Genomic DNA, 24,895 nt, shown 5'->3' with positions numbered 1-24,895 from the left:
ACAAGGGACTGTTGGGTTTTGGACATTGTAGAAAGAGGTCACACTTCAGAATTCATCGAATTCCCTCCACCCACACCACCTACCGGACCACCACCGACTCATATCAAGGAACTGTTACATCAAGTTCAACTTCTAATAAACAAAGGAGCTATAGAGGTAGTACCAAGATCTCAAAGAGGAAAAGGATTTTATTCCCGATTTTTTTCTTATCACCAAAAAGAACGGGGAATGGAGGCCCATTCTAGATCTGAGGGCTCTCAACAAGTATCTAAAGAAACAATCCTTTCGCATGTTAACGCTTGTAGAGATCTTGCGATTACTCTCACAAGGAGATTTCATGGCAACAATCGATCTCCAAGATGCATATTTTCATATCCCCATACTACGACAACATCGGAAATTTCTTCGTTTTCGAGTGGGTCGGAACGATTTCCAGTTCAAGGTACTATCATTCGGGCTACGCTCGGCCCCTCGAGTGTTTACAAAGGTGCTAGCCCCTGTGGTAGCGTTCCTACGTCTCCAGGGTGTCCAGATCTTCCCATATCTGGACGACTGTCTCCTAAAATCACAATCGGAAGTGCAACTTCGACAGCACACACGTCTTTGCAAGGAGGTGTTTCGCGCCTTAGGGCTCTCCATAAATACCACGAAGTCCCATCTACAGCCTTCTCATCACAAGGCTTTTTTGGGAGCAACTTTGGAGACCGTGTCAGCAAGGGCACTTCTCTCCCAAGACCGTCTTCAAAGGATTCTCCGACTGGTAACCCTTATCAGATCAAAAATATCAGTTTCTGTAAGACTGTTAAAGTCATTTCTGGGAATGGCGTCATCATGCATTGCATTGATCCCTCATTGCAGATTACGGACACGCCCCATCCAAGAAGAACTGGATGTTCAATGGCGTCAGGTTACGGGTTCTTTCAACGATCTCATAACCGTCACAGATCGGATGAAGTCGGCGCTGAAGTGGTGGACACAACCGTTAAATCTAATGGAAGGCATTTCATTTCTGTCAATAGTACCAGACATGACAATAACAACAGACGCCTCTCTAGAAGGATGGGGTGCTCATTTGGAGGATCTATCAATCAAGGGAAAATGGACAATATGCCAAAAAGCCTGGCACATCAACAGGTTGGAGCTCATGGCTATATTTCTGGCTCTCAAATCCTTTCTCCCTTTAATCCAAGGAGAATCAGTCCTAATACAGACAGACAACACAACCTGCATGCACTACATCAACAAGCAGGGCGGCACTAAATCTCCGAAACTGTCTCGACTAGCTCAGTCGATCTGGGATTGGTCTCTCGACCATCACATCACGATGGCAGCAGTTCATCTACCGGGGCTATCCAATATTCTAGCGGATTCCCTGAGCAGGTCCTCCTCATCGACCCACGAATGGGAGTTACATCAGCCAACTCTGGAGAAAATATTTCAACGGTGGGGTCGCCCACAACTGGATCTCTTTGCCACACCAGAGAACCGGAAATGCCGAGATTATGCAAGCTGGCATCCCCACCAAGGATCACGGGGCAATGCCCTTTTGATGAACTGGTACAATCTGTTTGCCTACGCTTTTCCTCCAATCCCACTCATACCTCGTGTCCTGTGGAAGATGCGGAGGCAACCTTGCCATCTACTTCTAATAGCCCCCCGTTGGCCTCGGCAGGCATGGTTCTCAGAGTTACTCCTACTGTCTCAATGCGAACCAATCCTTCTACATCCTCGTACAGATCTACTTACAATGAGCAAGGGGAAAATTTGTCATCCGAATCCCTCCTCACTGAGCTTATCAGCTTGGAACCTGAGCACTGTGAATTTGCCCATTTAGACATTCCACAGGACTGTAGAGACATCTTGGCTCAGGCGAGGGCTCCTTCTACGGTAAAAACGTACAAATTAAAGTGGAAAAGATTCTGCCACTGGTGTGCAGCTAATGGGGTTCACCCGTTGCACTCCACGCCACTACAATTGTTACCGTTCTTATTGCATTTAGCTAACTCCGGATTGTCTCATGCAACCTTGAGGGTTTTTCTGGCGGCAATTTCCCGTTTCCGTCAGGATGGTTCGACGTCCCTTTGTTCTTCAAGGATTATCCATCAATTCTTCAAGAGGTTATTTCGCAAATTTCCTCCTGTTAGACGCCCACCTCCATTGTGGCATCTAAACATCGTATTGGCACAACTAATGAGGCCACCGTTTGAACCTATTCACAAGGTCCAGTTGAAGTATCTAACATGGAAGGTGGCTCTTCTTCTGGCACTAACGTCTTCACGTCGCGTCCGTGACATTCATGCATTTACCATAAATCCACCTTTCCTACAGTTCAAACCAGATTCTGTAGTATTGCGTACAAATCCAACTTTCTTGCCGAAGGTGCCTTCAGACTTTCATATTAACGAACCAGTGATTTTGAAAACCTTCTTTGCTAATCCTCAAACTCCTGCGGAGCAAAGATTACATTCCCTGGATGTGAAACGATGTTTAAAGTTCTACATCAGCAGAACAGCTTCTTTACGAAAGACTGATCAACTCTTCATAGCTTATGGACGCTATCACAAGGGACGTCCAGTTACAAAACCAACTATTGCACGTTGGGTTTCAGCAGCCATCGTCTTCTGCCATCAAAAGGCAAACAAGCCATTGCAGTCACCGGTGAGGGCTCACTCCAATAGAGCGATGTCTTCTTCATCCGCATTATTTGCTGGAGTGCCTTTACATCAGATCTGCAGAGCAGCTATGTGGTCAAGCAGACATACGTTTACAAGACATTACTGCTTGGCAACTTTAAACGAGGAGGATGCTGCAGTTGGGCAGGCAGTGCTTCGCAATCTTTTTAAATAAGGTGAGCCTCTTCCTTCCCTCCTCCATATTGTTTCCATGTACCGTTGAAATAATGGTTCATTTACACTTATATAGATATTCAGTAATATCATATATATAAGGATATTGATTGGCATTACAATTTTTTAGTGCTGTTATGACTATGGAAACAATGATAATTGTTACTGCTGGCTATTCTATATTCAAGCATGTGAATCTATGAAAGACACCCCAATACTGGAGAAGAACAATTGTTACTTACCTGTAAACAGGTGGTTCTCCAGTATTAGTGTCTTTCATAGATTCACATGCGACCCTCCCTCCTCCCTTTCAGAGCTCTCTTCTCCTCATACACTCTAAAGTCACTTTGGTGCTACGAAAATCTGAGGTAAGGAGCTCTGAGGAGAAGGTTCTAGAGAGGAGCTGGCACCTGATTGGCCGTAGTTTGTACTAACATAATGACAGAGATAGACTGCGAATGTCTTTTTTCTCTTTCCATGTATCTCTATGGAGATTTCATATAGGGACATTCTTGATGTTTATCACTTACTTATATCTCTGTTTTTATATGATTACTTATGTATAGGTATATATATATATATTATGACTGTATATATTGCTATATTATTTACCGTGGGACTCCCACTCCGACGACGGGGAATATTCAAGCATGTGAATCTATGAAAGACACCAATACTGGAGAACCACCTGTTTACAGGTAAGTAACAATTGTTCTTCAGCAGATGTGAACGTTTCATCCACCATATGATGGAATCCTTGGCCGACTGAGGAAGAAACACGGTCCTCCCAGCGACCTGATATCTGCGTCCACTGGTCCTCCAGAGCTTGCTGTAGAGGGCGCATGTGAAGTCTGGCGTTCAGCACGATGAAGATGCAGGATGCCATTGAGCCCAGCAGAGAGGATACCCTTCTGTCTGTGGGATGCTGAGACTGGAGACGATTGCAGCATTTTTTGGGGATTGAGGATAGTCTCTTCCCCTCAGGACACACGCTTGCCCTTACCGTGTCCAGAGAAGCACCCAGATAGTGGATTTTCTGAGTCGGGTTGAAGATCGACTTCTTGTAGTTGACTTGCAGACCCAGATTGCTCAGCACTTGAAGGAAGTATGAGAAATGATTCTGCAGCAGAGTGGGTGATGAGCTCTTCAGCAGCCATTCGTCCAAGTAAGGATATATAAATATCTTTTGTTTGTGCAGAAAAGCAGCCACTACTGCCATGCACTTTGAGAACGTGAATGAAGCTGACTTGAGTCCAGTTGGGAGAACTTTGAACTGGAAATGCTTTAGCACTAACCTGAAATCGTAGGAATTTCTGATGTTTTCTGGAAATCGGTACGTGAAAATAGGCGTCCTGCAGAACTATGGCGCACATCCAGTCCCCTTGGTGTAGTTGAGGAAAGATTTGGTGCAGTGCTAGCATCCGAAATTTATCCTTGCTGATGAATTTGTTCAAAAGTCTCAGATCTAGGATTGGTCTGTACTCTCTGGTAGGACCTCCTTTTCTGTACAAGATAGTAACGAGAGTAGATTCACTGCCTTTGTTGTAGAGAAGGGACTGTATCTACGGCATCTTACAGTAGTAGGCTCTTTACCTCCGCTAGTAACAAGTGGTGTTTCTGGAGAATGCTTTCTTGATGAGTTTCTGATGGAGGTGGGGTTTTGATTCTGAGCAAGTAGCCATTCTGCACAATATTCAGTACCCACTTGTCTTTTATTTTCTTCCACTCGTCCAGGTGAAGCATAACACTCCCCCTCCCCCCCCCAACCGGAGTGGGTAACGCGGATGGAGGAAGCCAGAGCTTATTGCTTTGCAGATTGTTTAGTTGCAGAAGGTGCTTGTCTTGCAGCTACCCTTCCTCGACCCGGTCTTCACTGATGGTAGTGAGACCTCGATTGGTGTTGTTGCTGTGTCGACCAGTGAGGGATTTGAACCCTCTGTTGGAAGTAGCGACGGTCGTAGGGTCGGTACTCCTTCCTTTTTTCCAGACCGCCAGCCTTTAGAGTGTCAAATTCTGCTTTCATTTTGGACATCTCAGCTGCATGAGAGCCAAAGAGAGACGTGCCATTGTTTGGAAGATTGTCAATACTCCTCTGCGCATCAGGTTTCACACCAGTGAGACGCAACCAGGCTGAGCGTCTAGTGAAAATGCCATGGGAGTAACCATGCGCAGCCAGATCCGATGCGTCCGCAGCTGCATTGATGACCCGGTTTGCATCCAATCCCCCTTCATGCAGGACTTCCTGGAAATCTTGCTGGTCTTCCTTAGGCAGCTTCTCTGTGAAGCGGGCCAAAGAGTCCCAGCGAGACCCATCATACCTCCCCAGAAGAGCAGAGGCACTAGCCACCTTGATCACGGATGCAGATGTGTTGCGCATCCTGTTGCTCAGCAACTCCATGTTTTTACTGCCTCCGGAGGGACTGCGGAGGATGTCGCTGCTGGATCCGTTTTCCTGGCTGTTGCTACTATGACTGAATCTGGAGGAGGATCCAATCGAAGGAGCAGGGGGTCTTGATCCGTGGCCTTGTACTGTTTAGAAATACGTGGGGGGCTGACCCCACTGTGGCTGCAGTCAGAAACGTCTGCATCGCTGGTTCAAGCAGACCTGGCACTAAAGGAAGTATACATGTATATATGTATGTTTTGAAGGTACTCTGTACTTTTTTACTTAAGCATACACATATATATGTATTTTTGTATATGCTCCAGGGTCCCACATGTGGGCAGGGATTATTCTGGGCTTATGACTTTGAGTATACCCCTGGAAGAGAACCTGGATTACAGATAAGTAACTTATCCTTTGGTGTCATCAGATGTGACAGAACCGACAAAAGGGACTGGTGTTTGCCTTACATACTATGACAATTTGCTAATCAAACCCACCCCTTGTACACAGTATTCGAGCACAGAAACTCGCATTGGTAATGAGTCCTATCCAGGTGACATGATGGATTTTGTACTTAAGTACCACCCCCCTGAAACCAGTCCAGATTACTTCCCCTGGCTAGAAGAGCTACTTATACACTCCCTCACTATATTCCCAACCCTTGGTGACTAACGTCTGGGCAGACATACCTGTTAATAAATCTCTAGTAGCTCCACTGTCACAACATTTCTAAACAGCTCTTAGTGGGACCCACCCACAAAGCAGGAAATACTTAAGAACTTATACTTTGTTTCAGGCTAGATCATGGTGTACAGAGACTCTGTTGAAAGAGTACAAAAGCTTTGAAAATGCTAGAAAGAGCTTGGGGAAAAGATAGAGTCTCCTTAGAAAACAATTTATTTTTAAGATAGTTACATAAATACAACTCAGATATGTACCACGGTTAAACCTATTACTCTAAAAACAAAAAAAATCCTGCAGGCAAATGGTAATTCTTATGTACTTTTTAAAACAATGGAATTTCTCTACAAACCAAACTGCATAAAAAATTAATTAGAGCCATTTCAGAAACTAGTTGACACATTAGCCACATATTTCTTAGAGAAAATCGAGAGACTCTGACCTACTCAGGTCCCTGTCCCACCCTTTGATTGCGAGAACAGTCCACAGCTGCCAGTGCCTTGTAACACTATCACCCTTTTCACAAAGTTCACCCCATCCACAGAGGAGGCTGGACATGATCTAATTCAATCCTGTAAAACTTTGGGGTCACCTCTAGACTTTTTCCGAGCCCCGGTAATCAAAACCCTGCGGACATCGTTGGCCCCAGTCTAAGATTATCAACTCTTCACTGCTAGGAGACACAATGCCATCATGCCTGAAAAAAAGAATTGATAAGCCCAATTCTGATAAAAAATCTAACTTGAAATCGGATAACTCCGTAAATTTGATACCAATCTCTCTCTTGCCTTTCATTTCCAAATTCATGGAGAAAGTGGTCATAAATCAGATACAACACGAAATCCATAAGCTCCGTGCCTCGGCAGAAGCAGGCTTTATACCGGGATTCTCCAATGAGAGGGTGATCACTCTCGTATTGATTTACCGTGCAGCATGGTGTGTCAGGAATGGCTCTTCTCATTTACCTGTCGATGACATTCAGCAACCTTATGATCCTCCTCTCCAGACTAAAACGCTACTATATCACGAGTACTGCCTTGAAATGACTGGAATCCTACATTTCAAAGGCAACCCAACTAGTTCAACTTGACATTTCTTGTCGACCCCAGTTACCATACAGTGGGGGGCCTCCCAGGGATCAACTCCCCCACCCCTCTTTCTGCCCCCCCATCAATGTTTAATATCTACCTCTAACCTCTTGCAGCTCTATTGGAACGACTGATTGGCATTTCCTATCTTTAGGCCAATGATACACAACTAATCCTTAATCTTTTGGGCGTTTCCCCATGCCCCGCTACTAGCATGAGTGCCATTATGTCCACTGTAACCACCTAGTTAGAAATAAATTATCTCAAACTAAATCCAAGTTGGAAAGTCTTCCCAGAGACTAAAAGTTGAGTCTTTGCTAGAGCACGCCGTGGCCCACTCTCCTGGGACCCTGTCCTTAGCCGGGTTCTTCGGTTTGCTTCCTAGGTATTCTACTTGACACCATGCTCAACCTAGAATGCCAGATCACCTCAGTTATTAAACCGTACTATTTCCAGATAAGAATGCTGAGATGCATAATGCCTTTTTCCCCCTTTTATCCAGAAAATTACACTGCCAAATGCGTTAGTTCAATCCAGGTTGGACTATGTCTGTTTTGTCTGACTACACTTCCCAAAAAATCAATATTTCCATTACAAAGGACCCAAAACTACTTAATCAGGATCATTTTCAACCTAAAACAGTGTGATTCAGTTTTCCCCTACCTCCAACAACTATGTTGGCTCCCAGTTCACAAGTGTTGCGTTCTGCACAAAAGCTTTGATAATCATGCCCCTACCTTTTTATCCTTAAATTTCAAAAGGTATATCTCTGCTAAAACATTATGGTCCTGCACTAAACTGAACTTTGAGGTCTCTCGGACCAAACTTGTAAGATGCGGCAGCAATTGCGTTCAGACGTCAAGAAGCGATTCTCTAGAACAAAACATCATCAGACTAGTAACATTCAGGAAAGCTATTTAAATGTACCTATTTCTCTTCCTAATCCAGGTGCCAGTGCCAAGAGACTCGATTGGGGTGATAGTGTGCTGCAAAAAAGTACCCCATAATAAATAAATATGTGTGATGGAAAAATGTATGTCCTTTGACCATGATGGACTACCGAAATATGAGATGTGCAGAGCTTTCCATATTTATGTGAACTGTGAAAAGAACAAAGAAAATCTGACCAACTAAGACTAGACCTCCAAAATAAAAGGGAAATGCCAAATCAAAGACTGTAGGAATATTTCAATGTCTGTTAATGCATCATCTTGGCACATTTACATGATGCTGACCACCTGATGCAATGTAACCAATCTATTACTGCAGCCATGTCTACTAGATGTGGAATACTGAATCTGTACTCTCCCTTGTTGTTCCCATTCCTTGCTCCCTCCCCCCCGACTAGCCACTTTTATCCTGTTTAATACAAAAGTAAAGTGGTTAAAAAAATGTTGTCAAGTAGAAAATTCACTACACTAGCACTAGTGTTGGCAAAAAGGAAGGTGGCAATGCACAGGGGCTGGAGGTGGAGGAGTGGGTGAAGGATCTAGTAATGCTCTAGACGCATATGCTGTTCTCCTGTGCACAGCCTGACAAAGAGTCTTATAAGACTCTCTCAGCATACCAATTTTGCTATGAAAATGGGCTTGATGAAGACCACCTCTCCTGATACAGCTTTGGATGTGACTACGTGCTGGAACTTGGATATGGTACTTGGGATCTTAAACGACATGAGCAAACATACCAATCAAGGGTAGTCTCTATTTTGACTTGTTCTAATATGCTATGTAGATGGTGTAGTTGGTGTACTGTTGCCAGTAGCTGGATTAGGGACTTACTCTCTTATGCTGTCTGACGATGACATTATGACATTGCACCAAAGTACGTGTTTGCAGTAGATGGCACAGTGTGAAAAGCATGTTTGCCTAGAAGATATGCAAACCCATCCTACATTAAGGCTAGGGTAACATAACACACTTAAGTCAGTACAAAATGGTGGTGGTCGAGGGTCATCATAGAGTGTCAGACCACAAAAGTGGCTCATTCACTACATCCGTGCATATTTTTCATTGGCTTGTTTCATTATCCTTTGGAAACTGTGTCTTTTCATTGGTCAATAGGCTTAGTAGTCCCTCCTTAGTACCCCCTTGTCTCATTTTGTAAACTCCCTTCAGGACACCCCTTGTTACATGTGTTATTATTCCGATAGACTGTAAGTACAGCCTCTGAGCACTATTTGATTTAATGTTTTTCTCCTGCCTGCTGCTGCAGGCAGGACACGCTCTTCCCCCAACACTTTATTTTTTTCCATAGCATGGCATGCCTCGCTGATGCAATGATGGCTGTGTCTTTATTTTGTTGTTTATGTTCCGAACGCAGCTGCATGTTTTTTTTTCTATTTTTTCACTGTTTTTGTTTACAAGCGATCCATACTGCACTTTCACTTTATTGTCGGCCACTCCCTTTTCTTTAGATGAGCTGTGTCTAAAGAAAGGTGCGCAGCTGCTATTAATTTGAAGCTGCGGTATGGGGCACTTTTACAAAAGAAAGCATTTGTTTGTCAACCTGCTGAGGTTAACGTGAAAGCGCGGCTTGGGGCCCTCTTCCAAAAATTTACAATGCCAATAGCTCAAACTCTCGTAAATGCCAGAGTTTTTGCATTGTAAATGCTTGTTTTTACTAAAGTAAGATCTGATGGTTATTAACGTCTGTGAACGGGGGTCAACCTACTTTAGAATGGGGGACTTTGATACACCTATATAAGCAGCCCCAGATCTAGAAACGTATCATCTAGTAGCACAGGCACAGTCACATCCTACTGGATCTTGTGATAGAGACTTCATCTGAAGTTTTATAGTGAGTAAGCGTCGACACAGCTATCTGAAGTAAAAAGGGTGATATTGGGTAGCATGCATACTGTAGTGTCAAAAGATCAAAACCTGATGGTTGTTGGGTTGAGTCTTTTGGGAATTAGCCACAAGAACAGGTTTAGATGTGGCCTGGTTTTTTCAACTTCATTCCACAGTTCTTTTCATCTACCTGATTTCTTTTGATCTGGGTTATAAACAACTGCTAACTAAGCTCGGCTTTTATACACTGGGTGACGTATATAAAACCAACTGGTTTGTGACTTTTAATTAATGTAAAAGGGGGCAATGTTCTAACGGCATTGAACATTTTATCTCATTATAGACTCAAATTGGCATTGATCGTTCAGGATCCCCTACTCCTGCAACCAAGGATGCGGACTATCCAAGACAGAGCCATTACCTGGTGAAGTAAGTTTAGTTTTGACTGGCCCTGCTGGTAACTGATTGTCCTGAAGCCAAGCAGCAGTGGGAAATGTTCCTGCATAACTCAATATCAGATGATGAATAACATGTGTGTGCTCACAAACTAAAAAAAGCTTTTGTGCAATTACACTCATAAGTTACTTCACTTGAAATACTTAAGCTATTGGAACTATACACCCCAGATGCTTAGAACAATGTTTCCGGACAAACCTGATTACTGTGTACATTGCAGAGAGAAAGAGGATGATGTAATACATTTAGCGTGGCATTGTCAGAAATATTGGCAGGGTATTGGGCAGATGTTCGAGCAAATTACTGCCTACCATATGCCCTGAGAATTGCTGAGCATGCTGACTGGTCTCCAAGGATATTTATTGGTCTGCAGTAGCTCCTGGCAAAGCATAAGATATCAATGAACTATATGGGAACTAGAATACAGGTTGTCAAACAGTGGTCATCAGATCTGACTACATTGTCAGAACTTGAGGATGCTTATTTCAAATACAATCTACTTGATACCAAGTGTGGAGAACCTGGTACTCATTTAAATAGTATTTGCTGTCTGTGTGTGGTGCTGGTCTCCCACCTAATGGTTTACTATGTTTAATTAGGTGAGTAATATGTTGTCCAACGCATAAGCTTTAGTAGACCTAAAGGTGACCTGGCGTAGTGTGACATGTTCTGTTTCTTAAACGTTGACATTTAGTGTGCAAATTTGTTGTCCAACACTTTGTATAATCATGTCAGCTCTTAATAAAGATTAAAAAATATATATTACTCAGCAGAGGCTGTATTGCTAATCATGTACACATATTTTGGTGTTCCGATCACCTAGAGATTTCCAATAATATTTATTTGAACATTTCAAAATTAGAATGTTTACATGTATTATTTAAATATTGTACAATTAGAATGATGACTAGATTGCATACATTATGCAATCTGAAATATAGAAACACTTGCAAATAATTCATGTATGTTGGATTCTGACGCATAGTTACAGAGTGCAACATGTGTGCAGAAAAGTTAAAGAATTTAACTTCCCAAGTTCCTAGAAGGAACACCTTCATGCCCATGTAATTGCTTTGTTTGTGCATGTTGGTATAAAGTAGCAACTGAGGTTAGGTTATGTGTGTCTGTAAAGCGCACTATCGCCCACAAGAGTATCCTGTTATTGAGCAGGTTGTGTGCCTAGTTCTGCCTATGGTAAGTTGGTTAATTGAAAAGCCAGGTCTTCAGCTTCTTGCAGAATTATTGTGAGGCTCTTACGTGGAGCGATTTTAGAGAACAGTCGTCATCCTGATCTGGTTCTGTATATGGGATATGTGTGAGTTGGAGTGCTGCGAAACAGAGATGTCTTGGTGGTTGGTGGAAGGAGATGTGACTGTTAAGGTAGGTGAGGCCTAACTTGTGTCATGCCTTGAATTTTATGAGTCCATACTTGTAATAACATCCCCTGAGGTTGGAGAGCAGATATTCATTTCCATAAACTTTGTCAGTGACATGGTGTTTATACACATTTACAGCACTGATTGTATGTCAATGTAGGTAAAATTGAGAGCTCAATGGTTTTGTAACATTCTCACATGACCACGGACTCTGCCTAGCGTCTGGAATATCAAGGAGGAAGGAACTGGAGGTATAGTCAGTCAGCAGTTAATGCTTGATGAGTCTGCAGTTGCTTTTGAAAGGATGTGATGTTGAGCTCATTTTTGAGAGGCATTGGAAGAGCGTTTGAGGTAGTTTTAGGTTCGAGGCTGAAGAGATTTTCCCCCAAACCTTTTCCGGTTAGACAGGAGCAATGTTAGAGGGTTGAGAAGTCTGATGTTTGTTGTCTGGTTGGGTGATATGGAATGAATGGGGTAGGGGCTGTACCACACAAAGATTGGTGTGCCTGGCACAGAGTTTTAAAATCAAGCCTTTAATAGGCAGCCAGTGGAGTCTATAAAGATGTAGTGGTGTGGTTGGATCCTTTGAAACCATAGATGAGCCAGTGTCAATGTTTTGCACTCTTTTCTAGCTTAATGATTCCTAGGATAACCTACTAGATAAAATTGCATTAGTAAATGTGTGATAATCTACTACTGTGATAAGGGTGATATAGTGTAGGAAGCTGGCTCTGTATATACCATACCAAAGTGAGGTATAGTGTGCACTGAGTCCAGGGAGTCCCCAGAGGTATTAGGTAAGTACTAACAGCTCTCTTTGTGGTAGTGTGGGTGAGCACTTGGGCTTAGCCAGAAGGTGTGTTAAGCATTTATTGTATTCACTCAATACAGACTGATGCAGACACTTATAGACTGAATCCAGACCAATTAGTAAGTTTAAAAAATGTATTTTATCTCTAGAACCAACCAGAACTTGGTACAGGTACCTAAAATATACTTTAAATTTTAGAGTTTTACACAAAAATGCAATTGAGGGGATTTACACTTGTTACAGGGTTGTATCACTTTAAAATGTATTTTGAATGACACAGTAATCACTTTCAGATTACTTTCTAGTTACTTTTCTATTACATTGAGTTCTGGGGGTGGTATGCCAAGATAGCACATCTTAGGATCCCACAATACAAGGTAAGTAAGACTTTTTGTTCTTTGCAGTTTAGTTCTCTTTTCTCCATACAACCGTCAGTTCAACATGTAGAACATTTTAGGCCCAAAATTTCTCATCATGGGTTCCTATGAGAGAAAAAGGGCTATTGTTTCTCAGATAAGTACTCAACTTATGAGTGGGAGATTTGATGGTTAGGACCAAGGATCCCTAGGGTCTAGATGGACACTCGAGTTGCACTACCATCGGCACTGGGGCAGCCGGGTGCTGAATGCGGGAGCCCAATTTTAGCCAATGAGGCTAAGGGGGCCTTCGGTTAGGCACTGCTTGCGAGCAGGCCAGTGGGGTGTGGGAGCAGAGCTCCTGGGGTTAAGGTCAGCACTGCCAGGGCCAACGACCAGCACAGGAGATGCACCACAAGCTGCACTGGGACGGCCTGGTGCAAAATGGGAACCCTATGCTTTTCAGTGGAGACCTTTGGTTCTGCAAAGTTGCAGCAGGCTCGGGCAGGGAGACTTCCTGAAGGTGACCACTGGCTGGAAAGGTAAGTTGGGCTCTTGGGGGATGCCTGGACACCGTCGGTTGGGGCACCCAAGACCGTGGAGCGTCGGATGCAGGGGTGTCTTCTGGCATCTGGTTTTCTTACCAACTCCTATCGCGGTTGGGGTGACCCTTCAGGTTGAAGCTGCAGGCGTTGTCTCGAAGCATGAGGGAGGTTGGGGATCACCAGATCCCAGGTCAGGATTGCTGGGAGACCTCCCTGTGGTGTTGGGCCACTCGAACTCTGGCTGTGGGCGTCGGGTGCAGAGTTGTGCAGATTCGCTGAGTCACCGGAATCCGGATTTTGGGGTTGAGTCTTTGCTTGAGCAAATCCGGTGCTCATGGTAGACAGAGTCTGTTAGATGATTGCAGGGCAGGTCCACCGGGCTCTGGGGGTTGCTGGCTGCTTGAATCGCTGGGGTTGTAAGCAGGTTGCGGTCCGGACAGGCCAGTAGGTTTGGAGCCAAAGCAGTTGGTTTCCTCTTTTTCCTGGGTCAGCACGGCTCTTCTGTCCTTCTTCTTTCTTCCTCGAATCTGAGGAGGCAAGGTTCAGGGTTGCCCCTAAATACTCAATTTAGGGGCGTTAAAGGGGTTTGCAGGTCGGGACGAATGGATCCCTTCCTTGGGGTGGGTACACTCCCTATTATGCCAATCTCCAGTGGGAGGGGGAATGATCCTCGCCTTAATTGGCTGAGTCCCCCCGTCTTCAAGATGGAGGGACTGAGATGTGTGCTTTACCTTGTTTCCCCCACCTGATGGGTGGGGTTGGTAAAGCTGGGCACACCTCTCTTGCTAGCTTGGTTTTCCCGCAAATTCTCCCGCCCAAGTGGGGGACAGAACCGGTTGGAGCCAGTTGCTGGGGACAGCAAAAGGCAGGTACAGCTTCCAAAGGTGGCAGACCTTTGAAGCTTCCCCTTTCGTGGACCCAGCCCGTCCTGGGGGAGGAGGCATGACACTCTTGCCCACGATGGGCTTTGTTTCTGGACCCAGAGAATAGAGGTTTTCTACCCCGGGGTCCAGAAACCTGTCTGGTGGTGGCAAATGGCGGGCAGTCACTCAGGAACGGTTTTCAGGGGGCATCTCTAAGATACCCTCTGAGTGCGTTTTACATTAAATCCAACACTGGCATCAGTGTGGGATTAATGTGCTGAGAAGTTTGCTACCAAACTACCCAGTTTTCAGTAAAGCCATTATGGAGCTGTGGAGTTTGTAATGACCAGCTCCCAGACCCTATGGGCTTAGACACTGTATGGGCACAAGGCTCATGCCACTGTGTCCTCACCTTAGGGCTAGTGCACCCTGCTAGAGGGGTGACTTACCTAGGCCTCAGGCAGTGGATTGCAATCACGGCACACAGGGATGTGTGCCATTTCGACTCTTCACTTTTCCCTGCACCAAAACACAGCCTGCAACGGCAGTGTGTGTGTGTGTTAAGGCGCAGGGCCTCTAAGGGTGGCACAATGGGTGCTGCAGTTGACCTTGGTACCCATGGTACCTTTTACAAATGGCTTACCTGTGGCCAGAGATGTGCCAATTGTGGGTACAAAGGTACAGTCTTCGAAAAGAACACATGCCCTGGGATCCTGATTGACAGGGACCCAGGGCACATCAAGTCAGGTTGCATCAGATGTCAGGCAAAAAGTGGGGGTTAACCATGCAAAAAGGGTCACTTTTCTACATATAGTCTTACGTTTGAAGTAATGGGAGTATTCATGAGGTGCAATTGAGGTAGAAAAACATGTGTTAGGTGTTTAACCTGGGAGTGAAAGGATATATCAGTGTTGAAGATGGCATCCACATATCTCATGGAGTTGGCAGGGATGAGAGGAGTATCCTGAAAATGAGCAATGAGCAATAAGAGTCTCCGGTTTTCAAAGCCATTGAGTAGGAACTCCTATGTTGTGCTATTTATGCAGAGCCAGTTGTCTGGAGTGAGTTGTGGGCTTTCGGGGGACAATTGAAGCATAAACTGCATGCTACCATGAAATAAAGTGCGCCTGCACGTATAATAAGCATAGTCTATGGCTAAAAATGTTTTCTAATATATAAAACATACATTCAATATAAAAGGGTTAAGATTGCATTTTATAGATAATGTGTTTCTTGCAGTGGTAGTCATGTGGTATAGTTTGCACAAAATTGAACATATCTAAGCTGTTTCTTGATTTCTGGCACAAACCTATTAATCAAAAATATCTTTTGTTTTCTTGTAGATGGTCAGCACCAAGGAACCAGCATGCAACCTCAATCACAGCACATGTGTTTTATATAATGTGACATGCCGAGGAAATGTAAACCAACCTCTTTTAGTCCAACTTTGAAGCCCTTGAGCTCCCAAAACCTTGCAACTTTCAGTGCCTGTGAGAGGAAGTGTTGTCTCTTGCCTACTGACTCGTTAGTCATGTTTCAAGACACAAGCGGTACCAGGGAAGAGGATCTTCTTAGTAGCATGTTGGAGATGTTTTCTGGTCTAGACCCTGGAGTTGTCTATATGGTTCTGTCGGAGTCAGATTTTAAAGGTAAATATTACTAAGTGTATGTGTGTTATCAAAATGCCACTGTATTATGTCCTATTAGCAGGGCAAGAAATTAAATAAGGAGACATATATTGGGCGACCACTACAAACTGATTCTCCTTTAGGCTTTTTCTTACTGACCAGTAGGAGGCATGGAGATTATAACTAGTGTATATTTTTTTCTCAAGAGTACAGACCTGCCTAACAAACTTTCAGTAGAAAGTCCAAAATGTATGAATCGGAGACATATGCCTATATGATATATTTCTGACTCTGAGGATTCATATAATTCCCAATGAATACTTATTTTAAGCTAAGTACTTCATAGATTTACATATCTATTTTTCATCCTTAGAACATACACTTTATGTTTGCCCGCCAAGTGGACAATCCCCAAAAGTCAGTGCAGAATATGTGTCTTTTCTCAGCAAATATTGTTTCCTCTCCATGAGGAAAATACTTTTGTGTGGGAACAGATGACTTCCAGCACACCCCTGTGAAACCTTTGGGATGTTCCCTTTCCTTTAAACTCTGGGGAAAAAACGTAACTTTGCCTTTTGCAAAAATGTTTCAAGGATAGAAACAGGTCATGTAAAATGCATGTAAATACATACAGGACTTTGAGATTGTATGTGTTCAAAGCATTTTGCATAATCTCTCCTCCTGTCATACACACTTTCACACCCTTTAAACCTAAACCCAGTAATATGGTAAATCCATTTTTTTTACAGCTGATTTTCTGGAGTACTAAGTTCATGCGAGGGTAAATCTCCACAGGCCCTGATTCTCTGAATCAATATGTTGCAATCCTCACCGCAGGTGACTTTTTAATTTTTTTTATACTTCTTATTGTTTTCACAGTGCAACCAAGCAGGCAACATAGTCTCCATGCAGCTGTACAGAACCACATAGCTGTGAATCAGTATGTCAATTGTGTGTCTTTTGTGAATCAGTCTGTGGCATATATCACTAGAGATTGGTAAATTTGCAAGATACCGAGGCGTGGCCTGGCATCTGCGCAAAATGGCGGCTCATCCTTGAGCTCCCGCGATCCCTCAACACCGCGCTGAGCTCAAAATGACCTGACTCACTAGCTATGAGTGGAACCGGCACTCCTGCCTCCAAACAAAACATCAGGCAAGCGAGCTCATCCATCGGAGACAGGGTCTTACTCCGCAACTCGCAGCCTGGCTGACTGTGCAACCCTGGAGCCAAAATGGCAGCTCCACACCGAACTGGAGTGTACGAATGCTCTTAACTGGGACCTGCTGGGGGAGTTGGAAGCACTGTTTAGTCGGCAAGGTAGGGGTGGACGACTTGGGGGGGGGGGGGGAGGTGGCCATTTGCCCCAACTATTAATGTGCACTGCACTATAGACATGCGGTGCAGTCTGTTTGAAGGACCTTAAAGACCTCGGTCTCAGGATGTGAAATGCGGAGGGCAGGATTGGGCTGGCGGAGGACACATCGCTGTGCATCAATCAATCAAGACATTTGTAAAGCGCGCTACTCACCCAGAGGGTCTCAAGGCGCTAGGGGGAGGGGGGTCCGCTACTGCTCGAACAGCCAGGTCTTGAGTTGCTTCCTGAAGGAGAGGTGGTCTTGGGTCAGGCGGAGGTGGATGGGGAGGGAGTTCCAAGTCTTGGCTGCCAGGTAGGAGAAGGATCTTCCTCCCATGGTGGTCTTCGGATGCGTGGAACGGTGGCGAGGGCGTGGCTGGTCGATCGTAGCTGGCGTGTGGGAGTGTAGAAGGTCAGGCGGTTGTTGAGGTATCTGGGGCCCAGGTCGTGGAGGGCCTTGTGTGCGTGGGTGAGGAGTCGGACCGTGATTCTCTTGCTGACGGGGAGCCAGTGCAGGTCTCTCAGGTGACCGGAGATGTGGCTGTGTCGGGGGATGTCAAGGATGAGTCGTGCGGAGGCGTTCTGGATGCGTTGGAGTCTTTTCTGCAGTTTGGCTGTGGTTCCGGTGTAGAGGGTGTTTCCGTAGTCCAGTCGGCTGGTGACGAGAGCCTGGGTGACCGTCTTTCTGGTTTCGGTGGGGATCCATCGGAAGATCTTTCGTAGCATGCGTAGGATGTTGAAACATGATGATGAGACGGCGGTGACTTGTATGGTCATCGAGAGGGAGGAGTCTAGGATGAAGCCCAGGTTGCGAGCGTGGTCCGTAGGTTTGGGTGCGCTGCCCAGGGCGGGGGGCCACCAGGAGTCGTCCCAGGCGGAGGGTGATGATCCCAGGATGAGGACTTCCGTCTTGTCTGAGTTCAGTTCAGTTTCAGGCGGCTGTTCATCATCCACTCGGCTACGTCTTTCATCCCTTCGTGTAGGTTGGTTCTGGCGGTGGCTGGGTCGTTGGTGAGGGAGAGGATCAGCTGAGTGTCGTCGGCGTAGGAGATGATGTTGAGGTTGTGTTGGCGTGCGATGGCTGCGAGGGGGCTCATGTAGACGTTGAAGAGGGCGGGGCTGAGTGATGATCCTTGCGGGACGCCGCAGATGACTTCGGTGGCCTCGGATCTGAACGGGGGGAGGCGGACTCTCTGGGTTCTTCCGGCGAGGAACGAGATGATCCAATCTAGAGCCCTCTCTTGGATTCCGATGTTGCTGAGGCGCTGTACTAGGATGCGGTGGCAGACCGTGTCGAACGCTGCGGAGAGGTCCAGGAGGATAAGGGCCGCTGTTTCCCCGTTGTCGAGCAGGGCTCGGATGTCATCAGTGGCTGCGATGAGGGCGGTCTCGGTGCTGTGGTTGGCTCGGAAGCCGGACTGCGAGTGGTCGAGGGATCTGTTTGTCTCGAGGAAGGCGGCAAGCTGTCTGTTGACGGTCTTCTCGATGACTTTGGCAGGAAAAGGCAGGAGCGAGATGGGGCGGTAGTTCTTGAGGTCGGAGGGGTCTGCTGATGGCTTCTTCAGGAGGGCGCTGAGTTTGGCGTGCTTCCAGCTCTCCGGGAAGGTGGCGGTGTTGAAGGAGCAGTTGATGATGTCCCGGAGTTGGGGTGCGATGACGGAGTCGGCCTTGTTGAAGACTTGGTGGGGGCATGGGTCGGTTGGTGATCCGGAGTGGATGGTGTTCATCGTGTGGATGGTGTCTTCGGTGCTGACCGGGGTCCAGGCGCGGAGGGTGGTGGTGGGGGTCGTCGGTTCGGTGGTTGGGTGCGTGGTCTGTGCGCCGAAGCTGTTGTGTATATCGGCGATCACAAACATCTAACCAAAACCGACTCTACAGTAACCTTGCTCAAAAATGAAATTACAGACTTGGAGGATCCTAAAAGAACGAGCAACCTGAGAATTTTCAGACTAGCTCAAGGGACTGAGATTGAGGACCCTCCAGTGATTGCGTTCTGGAAAACTGGCTCCCGCCATTCCTCGAATCAATTTTGATAGATCCCAAAAATTAGAACGTGCACACATGATTCTCACCCATAAACTCAATACTACTGCTCCTCCCCGTATGCTAATTTTCAAACCGCTCTAACATCAACATACTGAACCAATTCTGTCACGCATGAGGAAAATCAAGTCCTTCCTGTAGCAAGGCTTCAGGATCTCTAGTTCCCAAGACTTTGCCAAGGATACTGTCGACAGGAGGAAAGGTTTCTTGGCACTTGAGAAGACTCTGGTGGACAGGGCGATCCAACACTCCTTTGTCAGTTCATCCAAGTTCATGATCAATTTCAAAGGTCAAACCCATATATTTTCAGATCCACCAGAGTTAGACACTTTCCTGAATAACACTTTTGAATCCCACATGGATGATGGCTGGGATAAGCTTGCTTGATCTTGATAACAAAGTCTTTCTTCACCGCTTCCCTCTGCCTGGAGCTGGAGTATTAGGCATTAGGTGGATTGTTCTGTCCGAAGGTTAACTTTCATGCATTTGGTAGATCCAAGACCTGGACTTACAATACCACTCGTCACTCATGTACACTAAAAGTCCTGCGTGAAAGAGAGTCTTGCAGGGATTAGTTACTATACCAAACTCTAACTACTAAGATAGTGTTCAGGTCTCTTGTTCCAGAACCAGACTGCAAAAGTGAGTCTGTCTAGAAGCCTGGTCTAGTACATATATATTGAGTTGGAGTACTCTAGCTTTTTTATAATTCCATTGATGTTATTCTGTAATTAGATGTGTTGTGGTTAGCCAGCCATTCATCATGGTTCATAGGGATGACAATACGATAGCCAGGATGCTAATATTAAATAAGTACACCCTCCATAATACATCCTAAACCCTAATTCCCGAACCTAAATCTGAGTTGTCATCTGATAACTTGAGGCTTGTCCTGCTCCTGAGTGCAACCTACTGCCTCACACCGCTGGTACGGTCATGCCTCAAGGATGATTCGAAATCTTAATTTGGTTTAGAATATTCACCGCAGCCCAGGTAACTTAAATTCTTATGCAGTATGAAGACCATGGGGAAAAGTGAACAGAATTAGTTCTAATCTGTTAGTTGGTAACATGTTCTTGCAAATATACTGGTTGACACATTCATTTGCTGTATGTCATCTCATTGTAATTTCATTATTGTTACTTAAAATGTTAGGAGGGCATGGCTAGTGAGCCTGTTTAAAATGGTATGGTTGGCTAGTGATATATTTGAATAGGTACACTGTGCTAAATTTGTGTGTCTTTGCTTGGCTGGCCCAGTGCCCCAGATCAGTAGGTACCACCCTCGACTACTGGGTAGCCCACCCTTGACTATGGAATTTGTCTGGTGCTGCACAATTTAGCGACGTATCCCAACATAACTGATATGACTCTGGCAGACCCGAGTGACAATGCATTGACCCTTACCTAGAATACCGGATAATTCACGTCAAAATGCATGTTAGTGCTGTTCTCCGGACTTGATGAGTACCGCCGTGACAGCTGTGCAGGAGTGCTGGTCCTCTAGGGCCCTCTCTATGCGCCTAGTGTCCCACTTCCTCACTTATTTAGAAGAGCAAAGCTTAACCAGGAAGCGCTAACCCAGGTATTCACTTGTGCCACCTGAAATAGGTCGCTTAAATCCCTCCGTTCCACATATAATGGTGTGAAGGGCTCCCGTTGCTCGCGAGCCCCACTGCTCAGCTTACCCTTTTATCACCTCCTTGAGGCCCTTCTCCCGGATTTTAGTGAGATCGCTTGTGTTTACTTTCTTTAATTGGTCTCTCCCCTTACCCCCTTCAATCTCTTCTCTTACGTTTTTCTTTCTCAGAGCCTGGTGTCTCTATTTGTTTTACTCAACCTTCTGGTCAAAAGGCAGGTCACAACTACACCTTCCTCCGAACAGTACACCATGGTTTAAAATAATTGAGTGATGTCTACGCTGAAAGTAATTTCCCTATACACTAAAGGTCTTAACCCCCCCCCCCAGTGAAATGTACAGAATTTGCTGATTATTGCCACGCGCTGAAAGGCGATTCGGTATTCCTCCAAGAAGCAAAAATCTGGTACAGAGAAGCACTATCTAGGCACAAAAGATGGGTGAATTACTTTTCCTACTCCCCGGCATGCTCTAAGTAATACAGAGTAGTCACCTTAATATTCAAGAATTCTGGCCTGTCGATCGTTACCTCAGAGCAACATGACAATGGTAGGTGACTAATCACCCGATTCCAATCGAGGGATATAGAATTATTTGAAGTAAGTGTATATGTACCCAACATCGACAAATCTCTATTGTAGTCTAAATTGTCCGCCAAGTTGACCTTGCTCCCAACCAAGTCCCGAATCATTTTAGTGGGGGACTGTTAGATTTGGGGGTCTTTAGTTGGCAGAGGTAGGTACCTTTGACCAAATAGGGACCCTTGCGTCTAGTCAGGGTAAGGTGCTACACTCCTAAAATAACTCCTGCTCACCCCTTTGGTAGCTTGGCACGTGCAGGCAGGCTTATCTCAGAGGCAGTGTGTAAAGCATTTGTGAACACATGAAGTAATACAGTGACAACACTACAGATGGACACCACACAGGTTGTATTATAAAAATAAGTATTCTTTATATAGACTTTCCACAAGACCAAACGACAAAAATCCACAATACTGTTCACAAAAATAGACTCTAAAATGTTAGGAAATAGCTCAGTTCTCTTAAGATTGTAAATGCGACACTTTACTCTCAAAGTACCTTGGATGCGTAACGCAAAGGAAACAAAAGGGTCGCAGGGAAGGTGATGCGTCGGTTCCTTACACTCAGGGGAGTGGATGCGTCGGTTCCTTACTGCTCTCCGTTACGATGCGACAAGATGGTGCCTCGATGCGATACTTCTCTCCGGTGCGATGCGACAAAATGGCGTCTTGGTTGATATGATGCCTGCACGCACGGCGCCCGTGTGGCGACTCGATCTTCTGAGCTGCGACAGGCCCTGAGACAACCTTCTCCAGTGATGCGATGGCGACCTCTGCGGCGGCGGTACGCTTCTCCGGTGATGCGACGTGCTTCGGTGATGCGATGGCGACAGCGGCAGCGGTGGCACGCTTCCTTGGCGATGCGACGGCAACTGCTGCGGTGGCGACACGCTTCTCGGCGTTGAGTCGCACTTCCAGCAACACGCAGTCTCTCAGAAGGCCCAGCACAACAGCAGGCACTTCAATTCCCAGCAAGGGAATTCAGGGGGGAGCTGGTTGGTGAAGTCGTGTAACCCAGAGACTTCAGGCAGGAGGCAAGCTCAAGTTCAAGCCCTTGGAGATTCTTCTTCAAGTTGATGAAAAGCACACTCAGTCCTCTTCTCCTTTCTTTGGCAATGAAGCAACCACTGCAGGCCAACCCCCAAACACACAGCACAGGGGTAGTCTCCTTTTTCAGCTTACTGGTTCTTGTCTTGATTCTCAGAAGTGATCTAAAGTTCTGGGGTCTGGATCCCCTCTTTTCTACACCAAAATCCTTTGTCTCTGAAGGCAGTGTCTCTGTACCTAGTCCAAACCAGTTCTGTGCAGTCTTGGAGCACTTTGTTTACAGGACTCCTTCTTTCCTTTGACAGTGTGGGCCAGGGTCATCAGACGCACCACAGGAGGTGGAGCCAGCATTGTGCAAGGCACGCACAGCCCTATTCAGGCCCAAGTGCTACTCCTCCCTCCACTCCTCATGCAGATATGTCTATTTAGCCTTGTGCTGACTCACCCTGTCTCCTGGAGCCCCTCAGCCCCCGTCACTCAGAAACCAGACATGGAATACATTATCTAGCAGAGGCAGGCTTGGATAGTTAGGCAAGAAAATACCTACTTTCTAAAAGTGGTATTTTCAAACACAGAATGTTAAAACCAACTTCACTAAAAGATGTATGTTCGAGGCATATGAGCTGCAGATTATACACTCTGCATAGATCGCCATCTGGTGTTGGGCCCCGATGTTTGCAGTTTGTTTTTCTTCTTGGACAGTGTTTGGAAGTCACGAGTTCGGTGACTCCTCCTTCGGTCCCTACTGCGCATGGGCTTCGGCTCCATCCTCAGATTGTTTTTTTCCGCCATCGGGCTCGGATGTAATACTTCGTGCTCCGGCTTCGAACCTTTCCAGTTCGACCTTCGACGGAAAATCCTCGTCCATGGAGATTCTTCAGACAAAATCATCTTCTTTATCTCTCTCTTCGGCACTTCCTCGATTCCAGACATCGGCGGCGGCCTTCGGGCCTATCTCGACTCCGGTCTCTGCCGATGGAAAGGACTCCCTTTAAGAAGTGCCCTAAATGTGGGTCTAAATTTCCCCACACCGATTTACATCAGGTGTGCAACCTCTGCCTCTCTCCCGAACACGAGGCCCGAGACTGCCCCGCCTGCAAGTCTTTTCGATCGAAAAAGACTATTCGGGATCGATGAGCTAGACGCACCATGGCGCACTCATCGACCTTGGCTCCACCTGACATCTTCGGAGAAGACATCGGAGCTTCGGGACAGCAGCACACCGAACAGGAAGACGACCTCGTCAGCGCTTCCGAGGCCGACGACTCCGACGTGGCGGAAAGCACACCGGCGCAGAGGGTCGTGAGTACTCTACCCCCTCCCACTCCCGCCCCCACACCGAAAGAGACTCCGGTTACACCTTCGCCTCCGGGCCTAGGCAAAACCAAACATACCGCTTCCATCACCCCACCTTCGGGCCCGGTGAAGAGGCATCATAAGTCTCCCGGTGGCTCGGGCTCGAGCCAACCTACTAGCGGTGCTGAACAACACCCTTCGGCACCGAAGAAAACCACACCAAGCTCCGTTCCGAAGCCATCGGTGTCGAAACCTGGCCTCTCGGTGCCGACCAAACATAAATCCCTCGGCGCCGAAACTCCCGTGCCGAAACCTGCCTCGGCACCGAACAAAAAATCGGAGGCCCCGAAAAAGCATGGCACAGATAAACCAAAGAAGCCGTCGGCCCCGAAAACATCGGCGCCGACAGATCAATCGGTGCCGGAGGAACTATTCACGCCAGATCCTCGACAAAAGACTTTAACAAAGGATCCAAAGACTGGACATTTGACTTTGTCTTCAAAGAAAAGACATTTAGACAAGCCAGCTCCTCCTCCACCGCCAAAACGGAAGGACTCTGCCACATCCCCTTTCAGAGTACCCTCCCCACCGCCTCCACCTCCTCCACCTCCCCCATCTCCGCCTCCACCTTCTCCACCCTTGCCTCATCGCTCTCCAACCCCGTCTTTAGACCCTGATGACCAAGGGGATCCATACTATGATCCAACAGATGCCCCACAGGACCCCACCCCTCCGGGAACACCAGACCCATGGGAGGATTATCATAATCAAGACGTCCCAGATGTGCCTCAGGATGATCTTTATCCATCCAGGCCATCTCCACCAGAGGACTCCCTGGGGTTCCACCACTTCTTACAACGGGCGGCACATTATCATGGGGTGGAGTTACACAGTGATCCAGTTGAGGAAGACTTCCTACTTGACACTTTTGACATCGCAGATAAATCTACTGCCATACTACCCATGCTTAAAAGGGTGACCAAACATGCGGCAGAGGTTTTCAAAGACCCAGTCAGGGCTAGGGTCTTAAACCTCAGAATAGAGAAAAAATATAAGGCAGCCCCCACAGATCCTGCCTATATTAAAGGACCTGCGCCCTTAGACTC

General features: G+C 46.2%; 1 protein-coding gene across 4 annotated transcripts in view; it reads left to right on the top strand.

Moving 5' to 3' along the window:
• The window catches only part of N4BP2 (NEDD4 binding protein 2), a 1,530,410-nt gene that overhangs the window by 65,913 nt on the left and 1,439,602 nt on the right, over positions 1–24,895 (top strand). For all 4 annotated transcript variants that reach the window (XM_085642232.1, XM_085642233.1, XM_085642234.1 and 1 more), the window contains 2 exons: positions 10,137–10,222; positions 15,544–15,849. In XM_085642232.1, the coding sequence (XP_085498358.1) occupies positions 15,609–15,849 (241 nt within the window). In that variant the 5' untranslated portion in view covers positions 10,137–10,222; positions 15,544–15,608. The remainder of the gene's footprint in view (positions 1–10,136; positions 10,223–15,543; positions 15,850–24,895) is intronic.

This window comes from Triturus cristatus, chromosome 2_2, assembly GCF_964204655.1.
Source record: "Triturus cristatus chromosome 2_2, aTriCri1.1, whole genome shotgun sequence".
Lineage (NCBI taxonomy): Eukaryota > Metazoa > Chordata > Amphibia > Caudata > Salamandridae > Triturus > Triturus cristatus.
Note: the sequence above shows the minus strand (reverse complement) of the source record. Positions and strands in the feature narration are given on the sequence as shown.